General features: G+C 51.4%; 4 protein-coding genes across 4 annotated transcripts; 1 reads left to right on the top strand and 3 right to left on the bottom strand.

Annotated features, from left to right (window-relative positions):
* Window positions 1–5,446: 5,446 nt before the first annotated feature.
* Window positions 5,447–8,059, bottom strand: LOC126571972 (insulin-like growth factor-binding protein complex acid labile subunit). Its single transcript, XM_050230924.1, has 3 exons — window positions 7,855–8,059; window positions 6,870–7,764; window positions 5,447–6,774 (listed from the first exon to the last, which is right to left on the bottom strand). The coding sequence occupies exons 1-3, from the start codon at window positions 7,873–7,875 to the stop codon at window positions 6,047–6,049; spliced, it is 1,644 nt and encodes a 547-aa protein (XP_050086881.1). The 5' UTR covers window positions 7,876–8,059; the 3' UTR covers window positions 5,447–6,046.
* A 1,521-nt stretch (window positions 8,060–9,580) lies between these two features.
* Window positions 9,581–11,595, bottom strand: LOC126572055 (32 kDa beta-galactoside-binding lectin-like). Its single transcript, XM_050231079.1, has 5 exons — window positions 11,436–11,595; window positions 11,170–11,357; window positions 10,853–11,101; window positions 10,606–10,768; window positions 9,581–10,485 (listed from the first exon to the last, which is right to left on the bottom strand). Exons 1-5 carry the CDS (start codon window positions 11,525–11,527, stop codon window positions 10,197–10,199), a joined length of 981 nt encoding a protein of 326 aa, XP_050087036.1. The 5' UTR covers window positions 11,528–11,595; the 3' UTR covers window positions 9,581–10,196.
* On the top strand, window positions 11,521–13,480 carry LOC126572035 (inhibin beta chain). Its single transcript, XM_050231058.1, has 4 exons — window positions 11,521–11,638; window positions 11,720–11,783; window positions 11,881–12,271; window positions 12,356–13,480. Exons 3-4 carry the CDS (start codon window positions 12,065–12,067, stop codon window positions 13,337–13,339), a joined length of 1,191 nt encoding a protein of 396 aa, XP_050087015.1. The 5' UTR covers window positions 11,521–11,638; window positions 11,720–11,783; window positions 11,881–12,064; the 3' UTR covers window positions 13,340–13,480.
* An 84-nt stretch (window positions 13,481–13,564) lies between these two features.
* Window positions 13,565–14,260, bottom strand: LOC126572262 (DNA-directed RNA polymerases I, II, and III subunit RPABC4). Its single transcript, XM_050231436.1, has 4 exons — window positions 14,177–14,260; window positions 14,013–14,110; window positions 13,843–13,935; window positions 13,565–13,755 (listed from the first exon to the last, which is right to left on the bottom strand). The coding sequence occupies exons 2-4, from the start codon at window positions 14,071–14,073 to the stop codon at window positions 13,733–13,735; spliced, it is 177 nt and encodes a 58-aa protein (XP_050087393.1). The 5' UTR covers window positions 14,074–14,110; window positions 14,177–14,260; the 3' UTR covers window positions 13,565–13,732.
* Between the last annotated feature and the right edge of the window lie 1,587 nt (window positions 14,261–15,847).

Here is a 15,847-nt window from a genome sequence, read left to right as displayed (position 1 = left end):
GGTTGTAGCTGAGTAACTGAGTAACTTTATGTGTGTTTTTCGACTGATTTTGATACGGCGGCGCCCTGGGGAATGGGTGAACTATTGTTGCGGGGTGGGGCGGTAGGTGGGGCAAAGGAGCGAGGGGGGCGGCGATGGACGGGACGGTGGCAAGGATAGCAAGGACATCGGTGGCATTACCGGTGGTAACGGCAGCAGTATTAGCAGAACTTTCCTATACAGCTTTATGGTTGTTGCTTCTCTTTCTCTCTCTCTCCCTTATCTCCTTCTTTATCCTTTTCTCTCGCTCTCTCTCTCTCTCTCTCTCTCTCTTTCTCTCTCTCATCCTCTTTATTCTTTCGATCTGGAAACTGATGCTAAGGACACACCGTTACCAAGATCGTCTTCGCCGTAAACACGTAAAATCGAAACCGCGAGTTTAGTAACAAAGCCGAGCGAGCTGAATCGAGGGCAAAACTAATCAAACCGGTGAGGGGGAGGGGGAGGGGGAAGAAAAACTGGCAACAACAAAAAAAAACCAAAGCACACCAGCAGCAAGGAAAGACGAATATTTACTAAAACAGAAACCATTTTCCAAGTATTTACACCGACAAAACCCCGTTGACAGATCCGTGCGGGAAAGGGCAGAGACGGGTGTGCCACGAAGCTGACGAATGCAAAGTGTCTTTTTTTTGTTGTTGTTGTTGCTTTTTTTTATTATTATTCTCGAGCAACAGACAGACAAACGGCAGACAAACGAGCCGAACCGAATCTCGGTACAACTCCCAATCACTGTCACAGTGCGTGACGAACGCGAACGCAAAACGAACACACACCATCCTCCCACACCCACACACCCACACACACACGCAGGACGTAATACGGCAGAGGGGAATTAGGACAAAAATGAGGGAGGACAGAAAAAACAAAAAACAAGAAGTTTGCCAAAAATTGTAACCATTTGTAATAATAAGGTGAAACGCACACACGCGTGTACATGCACAACACCACACTGACACGGACACCACGGGGAAGGGAAGAAGGAGGAACAGATGTTGATACCAGTTTTTTACGGGGAGGGGGTGGGGGGACCGGGACGAGACACCAATCGGGCGGAGGATAAACCCTTCGGTTTGGATTTTTTGAGCGGGTGTTTTTTATTCTGGTTGTGTTTTGCTGCGACTGGACTTTCCCACCATTTGTTTTTTTTTTTTGTTTGCCAGGTCCAGTTGTTGCTCCTGCGTCGCCTCCCTCCCATCTCCGCCCACCGTGCGGTGGGGGTGTAATGGGGCGTTGACGGAAAGGTGGGCAGCGGCGAGAGGTGTATGTGTGTGCCTGTGCGTGTGTCTGTGTGTGCCCTGCGCTCTGCAACATGCACACTGCATGCACTGCACTGTAAAAAATAACTAAATAAATAAATAAATAAATAAATAAACGGCTTACACCACATATGGTTTACACAGTTGAGCATTACAACTTGTTATATGAACATATTTGATACTGGATCACTTGCGAGAAGGGGAAAAAAAAGCGAGGGGAATGGAGAGGGTGGAATGGGTAGGAGAAGGAAAATACAAAAACAAACCTCCCCCTCCCCCCAAAAAAAAAACAACAACAACGGAAAAAATCTAATCTAACTGTTACTAGCAATATATTATATTGGAGGAAGGAAGTAAGGAAAAGGAAGAAGCAAAGCAAGAAAATAAAAGAGAGAAAGAAAGAGAGAGAGAGAGAGAGAGAGAGAGAAGGAGAGAAAGCGGGGACGTGCAACGCAACAAAGCATACAATTTTATCTTTGAGATTAACGCAATGAAGCAATCAATATGTAGGTATGGTCAAATCAAAGAGAGAGAGAGAGAGAGAGAGAGAGAGCGAGAGAAAAGCTAGAGAGAAGGAGTTGTGAAGCGAGCATGGCGGGGCATCCTTCTTCATTCCACTCAATCCCCTTCCGGCCAGGGAGTGTTAACCCTTACAGTATTATTCGGGTGTTGTTACTGATGCCCGACAGCCCCGGAATCGAGTCCCAAGGTACGCTCTCTCACGATTTTCCCCCCTCCAGCGCCACCCAGCGACGAAGATGGTCTCGAAATCCCGGAGGCCAATACGCGTCCGGCCCTCGCTTCTTGTGTCCCGCTCCCCCTCCCCCCCCCCCCCTCCTCCCTTTTTCTTCTTCGCTTCAGTGCGCCAGGTGCGGGCGGGCAAGTGGGAGGGAGAATGGTTCGGGTGATTTGTTTGGGGTGGGGTCGGGGGATGGGAAGTGTAGTGTATGGAGACGAGTGTTAGATGCAATAATTTACTGCGCTGTTTACCGCGTTTACGTGAAAGGGCGATTTAAACGAAGGAGGAAGAAGGAAGAAGCAAAACAAAAAACACAAAACAAAATATATTAATAACAATATTGATGATGCTACTACCCCGGGTGATGGCAGTTGGCGATAATGATTATGATGATGATGATGAGGATGATGATTATTACGAATACTATTAAACGAATCTAGCAAGCAAGCAAGGAAGGAAGGCAAACAGAATAAACACCAACAACCAAAGCAAAGCAAACATAAATAGTATTTCAAACAACAAAAAAAAAAGAAAACAAAACAAAAGCAAGCGCCACAGGCAAGCAAACAAAACAACAAAATAACAAACCAAAAAGTCCCAAATGCGAATAGCGTTTCGTTCATACTTGGCTTAACAGTAAGTGGGAATAGTCGATGGGCCTGCGGGCGGGGGGGGCAGAATGAACAGATGTAGGTAGGCGATGTTTTCCCGCCGTAGCAGGAGAGCAACGGAATGAGAGAGAGAGAGAGAGAGAGAGAGAGAGAGAGAGAAAACTGAAAATAAAAAGTGCAATCAATGGAAGAGCGTAAGGGAAGAAGAAGAAGAGAGAGCGAGCGGGAGAGGAAGAACAGTGGCAAGTGTGTGGAGCGCGAAAAACGATGGGCCTGTGCGAATGGAGTGTGGAGTAACCGAACACGAACAATGTCCTATCCGAAGCAAAACAAATACCAAACAAACAAACAAACAAAAAATCGAACGGCGAGTACTGCTCTTCAAACACGGCAAAGCGTGCCGCAACAGGCGCGTAAATCGAATCGAAAATGCCATCAGGGTAAAAAGACGAAATCCAACCCATCTAAAACTACCATAGTGAACTAACCAGGTGCTGCGTTGAGAGAGAGAGAGAGAGAGCCGCACAGCACAGCAACCATGATACATGATTAACCGAAAACCTAGCAAACAGAAGAGAACAGACAAAATAATGTAACAAAGGGGGGGGAAGGGGGAAGGGGGGTCGAAGGGATGAAGGAAAAAAAAACAAAGCAGCACTAACAAAACACAAAACGAAACAAAACGACAAAATCAAAGCAACCCAGTTACATCGCACACCGAGCAAGGCAGCCAGCAGTAGTAATCCAAAAAAAAAAACCAAAAAAAAGAACACACCGCTCAACAGCGATGAACAGAAGGGAATAACATATTACCGAACATTCCAGGGAACTAAATCCAAACCATAACAACAACAAACAACAAACAACAAAAACAGCAACTACTACTACAAAAAGAGTCCCTCTTCTGTATCAATACACTACTTGGCGCTACTTGATGATCCATGTTATGGATAATAAAAAAAAAAAAAGGAAAAGCAAAACGAAAACCCCAAAACCAATAGCCGATATGCAAAAAAAAAAAAAAGAAACACACACAGCTGATTGATCCATTCAGCCATGTTTAAAAGACTACACAGACAGACACAGACCCGCACACCGATCAGCATCACGATAGCTACCATCAACGGTGCTGCGGTTTTGCGGCCATCGGAATGACGCCCGGACGGTGCCAGTCCTTCCAAAATGCGCGCAAATTACACCCCCCCCCCCCCCCCCCCCTTTCGCCCGCCACCCCGTAAAAGTTGAAAGGGTTGTGTTACAAAAGAAAAAACACCCAAGCGCGGATTAATCCAGCACCAGTCCCTTTGCTTCCCCGCTTGTACCGCTTAAATACTACACGTGCACACACACACACACACACACACTCACATGGGCTCGGCAGGACGAGTGGTGGTCGGTGGTGGTGGTAGGTAGGTAGGCACAGCACAACATTCCCTAGGACATAAACGGTTAATGCATTGTGTTTTTTGTTTTGTTTGTTGTTTTGTTTGTTTTTTGGGGGTATTTAAAAGACTGGTTTGGCCTGCTTGATCGTCCCGGCGTCACGCGCCACAGTAAGCGTCTACTGCACACTACTAGTTGCTACAATCCACCCCCCCCCCCCACCCCACCTTCCCTCTGCATCCCTTCTTTCATCCCAGGTGGCGCGAGGGGCTTCCGGGGCTCAAACTCAAACAACGACAAAAAACAGTCCACTCCACCACTCAACTCCAAACTCCCGTCCATGGCCCAAGGCTTCCTTTTCGACGGTCACGCTGCGCTGCGTCATGCTCAACGGAGGGAGGGAGTGGGAGAAGCGGGGGTTCAATGTGAAGCTCAATGGGTTTTAGATTTTCGGGGGGGACACAAACACTTTTCGGATGGATTTGCGATGTTCACCTTGGCAGGTTTCTGGCGCGGGGTGTGGCGGAAGGAATGAAGAGGCGAATGAGGAGAAGAGAGCGCCCTACGGGTTTTTTTAGTGTGCCATGAACCACCCCCCCCCCCCCCTCCCGCCCCTCTAATAAATCATTCCTAATCACACTCGCACTCCTAACAGACACTAACCTTGACCTTTGGTTGGGGTCCAGGGGGCCTGAGCATGCTCCCCCCCCCCCCTCGCAACATCACTCCTTTATTATCCGGCTAAGCTGAGCTCCCCCTCCCCCCCTCCCCCCTGCGTCCCTGACAGTCATAACCATTACACTCCTACATTATCGGAAAATATCTGCTTTATTAAGGCCTAACAATAAAACAGTGTATTTTAACAAAACAGAAAACTAAGAAGGTGCCAAAGAACGAAACGGAACGAAATCAACCCCTTTTTTGGATCCGTAGGATCCGCTCACTGTGTTTCCGCTTTTCTTTCAGGGATCCTGACAGCAACAGTACGAGCAGCAGCAGCAGCAGCAGATCTCGATCACCAACTGCTGTGTCACGAAAGTTAAGATGAATGGGTACTCTACATGGTCTTGTCAACGGATTTTTTTTAATTTAATATTTTTTGTAGCTTTTCAGTACTGTTCTTAATAACCATGGCAAGTTTTACATCAAAATGTTGATTAGTTTTTGAGATATGATTTATCTTGTGAGCTACTAGAAGCGAATTCTTCGTTTTTTGTTATTTCGAAATTTGTTGAGCAAAGAATTTCCATAAAATATGGTGTCCGATTGGGTAAAAAATTATCAACAAAGCGTTTGGTAACTCCGCTAAGCTAAATTAAATTGTATACAAGTGGTAAAACAGATTTCCAGGAAGGTCAGGAACGTGTTGAAGACGCAGAACGTCCTCGGTGACGCACAACGTCAATTAACAAGACTCACGATCAACAAATCCAAAGTTTAGTCGTCGATTAACAACTAGAGACCTTGCTAATGATATTAGCATCTACAGATAATTCGCTAATTACATTATGAAACGTTTTTTCGCCTCAAACGCGTCAGAAATCGACTGATGCCTCGTTGTTTCCAGCGACTAGCGTTGGTTCTGAGTGACTTTTTCGCCAAAAACTCCACTCATACCGTTCCAAACCCCCACCGTATTCGTTTTATTTAGCACCATGTGACTTCTGGCTACTAAAAAAAAAAAAGCTCAAGAAACCCCTCCGGGAACATCGTTTTGAAACGGATGAAGAAGCGAAGTACGAAAGGACCTGAAAGCCATTCCGAAAGTCGACTTTCTCCCGTGTTTCCAAAGCTGCATTCCATCGAAGAGTGGTTTACTTTAAAGGGATTGGACAAAATTGATTTGGAGGAGAAGAAGCAGAAAAACAAAGGCCGAAATCTTTCAAAACAAATCCAAATTCACTTTACTTTCCGCGTGACACAGCAGCACTATCTCGTAACTATTTAAGTCACCATTTTGCTACCCGACTCAAACCCACCCACATATTGTCATTTCGCTCTCCTCCCCCGGGGCTTTACGCCTGTTGCTGGTAAGCCGTCGAGATGGTGCTGTCCCGCACGGACGTGTAACGGACCGGGGACGACGTGAACCCGGTCAGGCCGGGTGTGTGGTGCAGCTTCCGCTTCAGGCACACCACCGCCAGCCCGATCACAAACCCAAGCCCCACCACAACACCGACCGACAGCAGCGAAAGAAAGATGGCGCGCGGCCGCAGGAAGGCCGGCCGCTCGTAGCCCGGTCCCCGGTGATCCTCGGTCGCCGGCAGTTCGCACACATTGATGAACGGGAGATCGGCAAGGTGGAGGGAGGTAAGCAGGTAGGGTGTTTCGCACCGGGCCTCCTCTTCCTCCTCGTCGTTGTCGTTGTCCTCATCCGAGCCGTGGAGCTGTTCGTAGCCGAACAGAATGAGGGCGGCCCGCAGCTCACAGTCACAGTGCCAACTGTTACCGGACAGTCGCAACGTTTCGAGCTGGGGCGCAGCAACACGGTCCGGTGCACGGTGCACGCTCGAGAAGTTGCTGGTGCCGGGTGGGAGCAGTAGATGCTTCAGGTCCGAGTGTGACAGATCGAGCTCACGCAGCTCGGGCAACTGATTGAAGATGGCCATATCGAACACACCGAGCGCACGGTTACTGCGGCACAGCAGCATCCGCAGTGCGTTCACGTTGGCGAACGATTCGACCGCGATCTGGCCGAGCCACGGCATGCTGCTTACGTTTAGGTGCCGCAGATTGGGTAGCGCTGTCACACAGAGAGAGCAGAGAGCAGAGAGCAGAGAGAAAGATAAGTAAAACGGGTTCGTCAGTTCAAGGGGAAACTGAGGGCAATTACCATACCTTGCTCGATGTGCAGCTCCACGAACGGGTTCTCGGCGAGATTGAGAGTGACCAGGGCCGGGGCCCGGTACACCGCATCCGGTACCACCGTCAGCCGGTTCCCCTGCAGGGCCAGCTCGTGCAGACTGAGCATACCGGCGAACACATCCTCGCCGAGGGCAGTCAGCCCGAGAAACGACAGATCGAGCGTCTCGAGATGTACGAGCGTAGCGAGCGCCCGAGCCGTCGCACCCGTCAGCTCACCGGCGAGCGGATTGTGAGCGAGCGCCAGTTCCCGCAACCCCGTCACATACCGGAACGTATCCACCGCTAGCCACGACACATTGTTATTGCTCAAATCGAGCGCATCGAGCGGCAACGGGACGACCGATTGGCCATCGAAGTGGCCGCGAAACACTTCACCCCCCGCCAGCACCTCGCCGGTCAACCGGTTCCAGCTCAAATCCACCCGGTACACATTCGGCACGTCCAGGAACAGGCCCCCAGCGAGCTGTTCGAGCTGGCAGTGCCGGCAGCTAAAGACGAGCGCATTCCGGGTCGCCGGTAGCTGCTGCAACCGACCGAGCCCGTTCCCCGACAACGTAAACACCACCTCCCGGTCCGGGTCGTCCGGATCGAACGAGCCGCCCGCTGGCCAGCCGGCCAGCATGTGCCGCAGGTTGCGCCGCGAACAGTCCAACAGATCGTACCCGAGGACGGCCGTCGATGCGTTCGCTGCCGAGCAGGCGCACCGTGAGCAGATGTCACTGGCGTCCTCGAACTGTGGCGACGACGACGGCGACGACGACGACGACGACGACGACGACGACGACGACGACGACGAGTCACCGTCTGGTCCCTGACTCATCGTCACCCGCGTTGGCCCACTGCAGGTGGCGATAAACGCAGCGAGCAGCTAGCAACAGGAACGGAACGGAACGGAACGAAACGAAACGTGAAAGTAGGCGCGAGCAAGAACGCCATCATTGTTCGGCCCACTACTTACCAGTACGTGCCTGGGTACCATTTTGCGGTGCGGTGTTTTTTTTCTTCTTCTTCTTCTTCTTCTTCTTCTTGTGGTGTGCCTTGTGGTGTTCTCGTGGTCTAGGGGTCTGGATCGGCCCGAAAACCCGGGCCCAAACTCCAGTGCTTCAGGCACGCACGGACGCACGCCACAACTGAACCCCGAACGTTCCGAGTTTCCACAGCCAGAGGGTGTTGTTGCTCGGTGCGCTTATCTGGTGCGCTTATCACTGCGAGTGGACGGTCTGATAACAGCAGCAGCAGCAGCAGCAGCAGCAACATCTAGTTTGCCAGTTTTTATCTAGCTGACTCGGTTAGCTTACCTGTGGGAACATCGTCCCTCGTCCACCCACTGGCGACTGGAGGGGTCATGGAGAAGAAGCATAGGGCACATTATTCTGGTACCGTGGTCCGAACCTCGCCAGCAATCAATTCGCTTTGCATCGACGCATCTTTCAATCAACCATTCTTTTGGGTACATCATATTAAACTACAACTTTTGAAGAATATTTGGTGCTATTTTGGAGCAGATTGATTGAAAACTTCATCCATGGCATCAACTTTATGAAGTCATGTCTTCGAAAACGTACTTTTTCTGGTGCCCTTCGTTGCTGCGTGATGGGTGATCAGAAATAAACAAATCGATATTCGTTAGAAAGATTATAAGTTTAGCAAGGTAGCCGCGTGATGGTTTTGTTGATATTCCTATTTTTCGGTTTTTGGCGATTTGTTTACAAAAAAGTATCAGCAATTTTCATGAAATCTCGACGGGGCTACCTGGCAAAGAGTGTACAGATTGTGTGATAAACATTTCAAACCGATCTGTTCAGTAGTTTTTACGGTACTGGATCGGAACCGACTTTGAACTCGTTGGTTTTCAATCTCAAGATCAATGTGTAACTGTGGAATTCGTTCATTGTGACCTTGTGGTTCTATAAAACAACGCGTGTTGTTGGGTATTACAGCAAATAGTTCGTAATTCTCACGGTCAATAAATTCCATTGCCAAAACAGAAATCGCTACACCAAAGCAGACAAGAGCGCATTCACAGTGCTGCGCCGTACTTGCCCCCCTCCAAGACTCAATTCCCGGAATCGAGAGGCGTCAGCGCCGATGGCTGAGCGGTCGATGGCGTCTCGCTGTACTGTAATGGTCTCGATCGACGTTTAATTGTTTGGGGAATTCCCTCATTATGTGACCATGGCTCTACTAGACGGGAGCCCAGCAGCGCAGGTAGACTGCGAAAACGTAAACAAAGTCGTAAGCTAAAACAAAACGATCAACGACTACGCTGCGAATAGCGTACCAAAGCAGAAGAACGGTAGCTGCTGCGCTGCACTTGCCCCCCCTAGAAATTCCCGGAATCGATCTGGGTCAGAATCGACTCGGGGCTCGCAATCGACTCCGACTTTTTGCAGGCGGTTGTGGTGCGATTCCAAGCGCTCATTATTAGAGCCTTGTATGAATCGCGGATTGAAAATAAAAACTCTGCAACTTGGCCAGTTTTGCTTCGATTGATCCAAAACATTTTCACAACACTCTCGAAAGGAACAGCGCAATCAGGGAAAAATGTTGAAAGCATCCTTAAGGCAAATATAAGCGCTGAAATTACCAAATTAACTCCCCAATACAAAATGCCTGAAAAAAGGGTTGCTTTTTGTATGCGCGAATGAAGGTGGACATTTGCTCGATATCATATTATGAGTTAATCATCAATAAATGACATAGAATAACCCAAATTCAAACTGGTTTATTTTCTAAAATCGACAGAAAAATGACAAAATTATTCAACATTTAAATGGCACACCCTGTAGGAAAAAAAGGCAGCGCTGATTGATGTTCCGTTTCTATTTATATGCTCTATAGTAGAATTGTTTGAAGCCAGTAGCCAGTTACTATTGTATTTTCCTTCATCATTTCGGTAGTAGCCGCAAACTACCACAAAACCAAAGACAATCGCACGCGCACACAAGAAGGTATTGCGTTGGGTAAATAAATGTGTTCAAACATATCGAAACTGATCCAAATGATTGGCGACACGGCGGACATCGTCCTGCGGACCGGGGTGTCGTCTTTGCACATTATGACATTCGCAGTCCCGCACCAAACCACCAGAACGCCGAACGCGGGAAGCGCATGCGCCTTCTCTCTCCCTCTCTCTCTCTGCAGCAATGAAGAGAAGTAAAAAAAAAAGCACCCTCACGGTTGCCATTTCATTTCCCAGTCCCCTTTTGGCGGTGACGGAGCAGGAACAAAGCTTACAGGAAGAAAAGATTGGAAGCGCTGCGTGCGTGCGTGCGTGCGTGCGTGCGTGCGTGCGTGCAATCAAGCGAGCAGATCGGCGTACGGGTTGGAGTACTCCTCGTAACCGGCACAGTCCGGCGACCCGGAGTGGTAGTGGTCGACGGCCGTCACCTCGAGCTGCAACCCGTTCGTACACTGCACCCGGAACCCGTTCAGTGTGTCGAGCTGGCGGTGCGCCTTGTACCCGTACGTCTCGAACTGGCTACCGTTGATCGCGAACTTGAACTCCTGCTCGGCCAGCCCGATCGCAAGCGTAAACTGTTGGTCGATGATGAACGGGAAGCCCCCGGTGCGCTCCTCCTGGCGGAAACTACAAGGTAAGGATGGAAAAGACGAGGGGCGTGGGGCGTGGGAAGCAGAAAAGGGAGAACGCAAAAACGTTAGCGCGCACGGCATGGCACCGCTCCCGGGCGGCGGCAGTCTGTCTTACTCGAGCGCCTCGCTGGCATGCGAGTTCCGGACGACGACGTAGTGCGGATCGAAACGGGGATTAAAGTGAAGGGCCTGCTTCCGGCTGCCGTTTTCGTGGAACTTGATGATGAAACCACCGCGCGGATTACCGTACGGTACGGCGGTCAGGATGATCACGTGCCCTTTGTTTTTCGGCCAAAAACGGAATGAATGAATGCAAAAAAAAAAAAAAAAAGAAGCGAACGCGGTGTGAGGATGATATTTACCGGGCACGAACGGTTTCGGCACATCGTTGGAGAAGTAGCACGTCTCGTCCGCCATCTGGATGGCCGGAAAGGGAAACGGGAACGATTGCCGGTGGTCCACGGCCAGGATCTGGTGTACGTCCTTCGTAATCGCGACCGCCCGGATGTCGGCCAGCGAACCCCGGATGCGGAACACACCGATCGGGCAGTCGGCGAGCGCAACGTGATAGCTGGTGTCACCGACCAGCACGTACACGGTAAACACATGCCCTACATGGAGAAGGGGGGGTCTGGATTTCGGTTCACACCATGGCACGGACCGGAACGCACACACTTACCGGGCATCAGCGTCTGGAGGGCCGACTGGCTGGTGGCATCGATCGGGGCCGACTGCCGTTCCGCTTCCACCCACTGGCCACCGCCGAGCTTCGAACCGACCACGACCCGTTGCTCGTCGAAGCGCACCGACAGATGCAGCGGTACGTCCGCATCCATCGAGCGCCCCGCCTGGAAGTCAATGTCCACGCTGCAGCAGACACACGGAAATGGAAAAAGGAAGTGGATTGCGATCGAATTCACACCTTCCCACCCCCGGGGCGCTTACCGTTCCGCATCGTCCAGCGATTTGGCCGAGAAGTGAAAGATGTGCCCGACGCTGACCGGGCTGGCCAATGTTCCGGCGAAGGTGGTCAGCATCGTGTACCGCGCAATCGTGACTGACTGGCCCTGACTGTTATCGTTATCTCCCGGGGGGGCCTCTGACGCCCTTGCCCGGACGGTTGAGCCTTTTTATCACCTTCCTATCAGGTGAGTCATTGCCCACACGCAGCTGTGCAACCGAACCGATACCCCGTTTCAGCCCGGTGTTTTCCCTCCTTTACCTTCCAGCCACCGACCGTTCGAATTCGAATTCAAACGTTATCCGTTACTCCAGCTCCAGGCGGTCCAAGCGGTAGGAACGAGGAGGGATATTGTGGGATGAATGTTGGGATGACTTACTTGGGCACTAATGCATGTAAATGGTATTCAAAACAACTTTTTCCATAAAGTGCAATGAGGTCTGTCGGTGGTGGTGGAGGTGGTAGCGGTTCTGCAAAAACTTCGGTCACCGAACCGAACCCTTCACCCTTCTAACGTTATTCTTACTCCGGCGCGCGCACAAAAATCGAAGGTGAAACCATTCCCGGCCACCAGTTTTTCACCTTTCCCTCGCTCAACTCCATCCCATCGTCGATGGACGGTACGATGCGGGTGTACAACGCGACGCTGTGGATACGGCTGGAGCTGAAGCTGAAGACGAAGACGAAACCGGGCAAGGGCGGCACGATCTCGAACCCGGACACCCACTGGAACCTGCACGGTGGCAACAAGGTGCTGATCCTGTGGGTGTTTCGCATCATCAACAGCTCGAAGCCAACGGAAACGATGAGCAAGGAGGAGGTTCGTTTAGTCCGCCTTGGTGTTCCGCGTGTTGGTGCGCCACACCGCCACCCCTGCTTAACTACCCGCTGTCCTTTGTCGCAGGAATTCTCGAAGCACACGGAGATGATAGCGAAGCACACGATCCCGCTGGAATCGGGGCTCGGCTGGCAGCAGATCGATCTGACGGGCGCGGTTCGCCAGTGGCACGGCGAGAAGCGGAACGATAGCTTGAAGCTGTTTGTCGACTGTTCCGGCTGCGGTAACCGGATCCGCTTTCACATCTTCGAGCACGCCACCAACCACCCGCACCTGCATCCGTACGGGCGGAACGAGCGGTTGAATGGGAGCAGCCGGAAGAAAGCGCTACCGGTGAAGGATGGCATCGGTGGTGGTGGTGGTGGTGCTGGTGGCGGTGTTGGTGGTGGTGGCTCGATGATGCGGCTCAAGTACCGCAAAAGCCAGGAGCAAGGCAAGGCAACGGCGTACGGCGAGGGTACGGAGGATGACTACAACCGGCCGCACCTGTTCGTCAGCCTCGCCACGTCGCAGGTGCGCCGGTTGCGGCGGCGCGCCCTCGACTGTACCGGTGCACCGAACGAGCAGTGCTGCAAGCAAAAGTTCTACGTCGACTTCAAGGCACTCAAGTGGGACGACTGGATCATTCGGCCGCACGGTTACTACGCCAACTACTGCAAGGGCAGCTGCCACCTGGCGGACAAGTTTTCGTCCGAGTACCACTACGTCATCGACCAGTACCGGCGCCAGGGGAACAGCGGTGGTGGATCGGGCAGCAGCAGCAGCAGCGGTGGTGGATCGAGCGGTACCGGTCCGGGCGGCGGTAGCTCCGGTGCCGATTCGGTGCCCGGTGGCAAGGGTGCCGGCGGTGGCGGTGGCGGTGGCGGTGCCGCTGGTGCCCCGGGTGGTGGCCGGGCGAGTGCGGGTGGTGGCGGTGGGCTGGCAGGGATCCATCAGTGCTGTGCACCGGTCAAGTACTCGCCGATGTCGCTCATTTTCTACGGTCCCGATGGGCGCATCATCAAGCAGGATCTCGCTAAAATGATCGTCGAAGAGTGTGGTTGCCCGTAAGCACTCCAACCCACCGCGCCGTATCCCGCCGTATCGCCTTTTGCCCCAAAAGCAGCTTGCTTAAAAGCAGAAATCCGCAACCAATGTTACAGCTTCAACCGCGCAGCGCGCAGCCGGCTTTCCAACTGCTAATAAAAAGCATTTCTGACCGATAACATGTTAACGTGGTTGCCTTTCCTAAAAGAACAGAAGCAAAAACAAAAAAAAACTCCAAAACGGGGCCAATATTTTAGCAGAGTGGATTGACGATTGTACCGGACATAGCCAAAGTACAATGCATTCAATGCACCATTTATCAATTATTTATTATGGAAAAGATTGAAGTTTAAGGCATCATGCCGAATGAAAAGAAGGAGGATTCTCCCAGCTAGCAATCGATGGAAGGGAGCCCAGCTAGCGAGCGTCGAACACTACCACTGAAACCGAGCGAGAAAAGCATCACAGTTAGAACTGCGGCGGGGCATCATGCGAATCAGAAAACGCCGGCTTGGGTGACTACTTACGGCGGCGAGTACGCTTCTTGTACATGATACGATAGCCACACTCGCGGCAACGTATCGGATCCTTCGGGCGCATTTCATTCTCGTGAAGACATTCTGCGGAAGAAAGAAATGGAACGGAATGAGCGATGTGGCGCTTCTCAACCGTTCAACGCAGGCCCCACAGGCCGTACCTCCGCAGACGTAAACCATCGATGTCTTCAGGACGGTATCGCGGGAGCTTGGTTCAGACATGCTGCTATCTGCTGCGGCTCGAAACCGGCTGCGAATTCTGTTGGAAGAAAGTGTCACTCAAGGATAATGTACAAAAGGATTCACAGCAAATTCACAGACTTACCAAAGGTGCAATAGAATTTGTACGCAAAAGGTTGAAGAGGAATTTATAAGTAAACAAAAGAACGCGCCTTTTGACAGTTTAACCCTTTGACAGTTGGGTATATGTTTCGAGCGCACATTTTTTTTTTGGATTTTCCTGCAAAACATAAAAGGTCCACACTAACACCAACCAAAAAAAGGACGCGTATGTGTGCGTGTCTCGCAGGATTGCTCGAATTTTATACCGCGTTCACAAATGTTCGAAATTTGACGGTCATCGACCTGCGTTTATTGGCAAAGGATTTAACAGCTCGTGATTTTTTGAAAAAAAAAAACGTTTTCACCGCCGCTGTTGCTGAAAATTGTTGGCGGTTTTGGGGTAACCCATTCCTTTCCGGTTAAAAATGGTTAACAAGAGCGGCACCGTGAAGCGAAAGGGAGTTGTTTATAAACAACGCATAATGGCCAGCCCGGCGCCCAATAGGAAGGAAGATTGGCGGCGGATGTTATCAATAATATTCATTAATTAATAATCGAGCATGTTGTCGGAGAACAGCTGATGCTTTTTGGGGGAAGGCCGCTCTTCCGCGAACCGATTTTGAACCGCGAGATGGGGACGACCGCTGTCGGGCGCTGCTGCTGTTATGTTGTGTGGCGCCCGCTGAGAGTCCCCCTCCCCTGCGCGAGCGACGGACGACCACGGATGTGTGTGTGTGTGTTCTTAGAAGAAGCGAAGAATGCAAGACACCTTGCTGAAAAGAAGAGGAAGAAGAAGTGACATTACAGAAAAGAAAAACACGGCGCACCGTCGTTGGGCGTGCGTGCGTGTTTCGGGTGTAAGTTCGTGTGTTTTTCGTCTCTGTGTCTCTGTGTCTGTGGCTGTGTGTACGTGTGTATGGATGCACGGCGGAAAGGCCTGGAAGGTGGTACGCACGGCTCCGCGGCTGGCCCGGGTTCTGGACCATCCACAACCTGCTGCTACTGCTCCTGCTGCCGCTGCTCCTGCTGCTGTTCCTGGTGAGCCACTCCCAGGCGGTGGTGCATAGCCGTGCCAGGAGCTACACGGTGCACCGTTTGCAATCCGCGCTGATCGTGTTCGTTCGTGTGTGCCTGCGTGCGTGCGTGCGTGCGTCCGTACAGAACCGTGAACCGTGAACCGTGAATCGGTTCCCCGTTGCACTGGTGCGCTGTGGTGTCCGATCACCGACCAGCTGCATATCATCTGGGTGTGCAGGTCACCAGGCTGCACCAGGATCGGGACGAGGAGCGAGCAGGAAGGACAAGGAGGAGCTGATAAAGCCGCCCAGCCTGGAACTGGCCACAACCTGTTTTCCTTCCCCCTGCTGCTGCTGGTGCGTGTTGGTTGCTGCCTTGGACGGGGACACATCGTGGCGCACTCGCTGCCCAACGTCGCCCAGCATAGAAAAAGGCCCACAGATAGGAAAGGAGAGACACCGAAGCCCGTGGCCCATGGAATTGAGGTTATTTCGCGCGGAGTTTGCCTAGAGTTTGGCTGGTTTTTGAACCCTTTTTTTCTTTTCTTTTGGTGAAAATGGTGCTACGAAACCGTGGTGAGCCGTGCGATGACAGCTTCACTCATCTCACCACACTCACGGTTGTTGTTGTTCTCCTGGAGCTGTTGTTGTTGATTTTTTGTTTGTTCTTGCAAATCCAAAATCCTTTTCCAAACCTC

This window comes from Anopheles aquasalis, chromosome X (genome assembly GCF_943734665.1).
Source record: "Anopheles aquasalis chromosome X, idAnoAquaMG_Q_19, whole genome shotgun sequence".
In the NCBI taxonomy this organism is placed as follows: domain Eukaryota; kingdom Metazoa; phylum Arthropoda; class Insecta; order Diptera; family Culicidae; genus Anopheles; species Anopheles aquasalis.
Note: the sequence above shows the minus strand (reverse complement) of the source record. Positions and strands in the feature narration are given on the sequence as shown.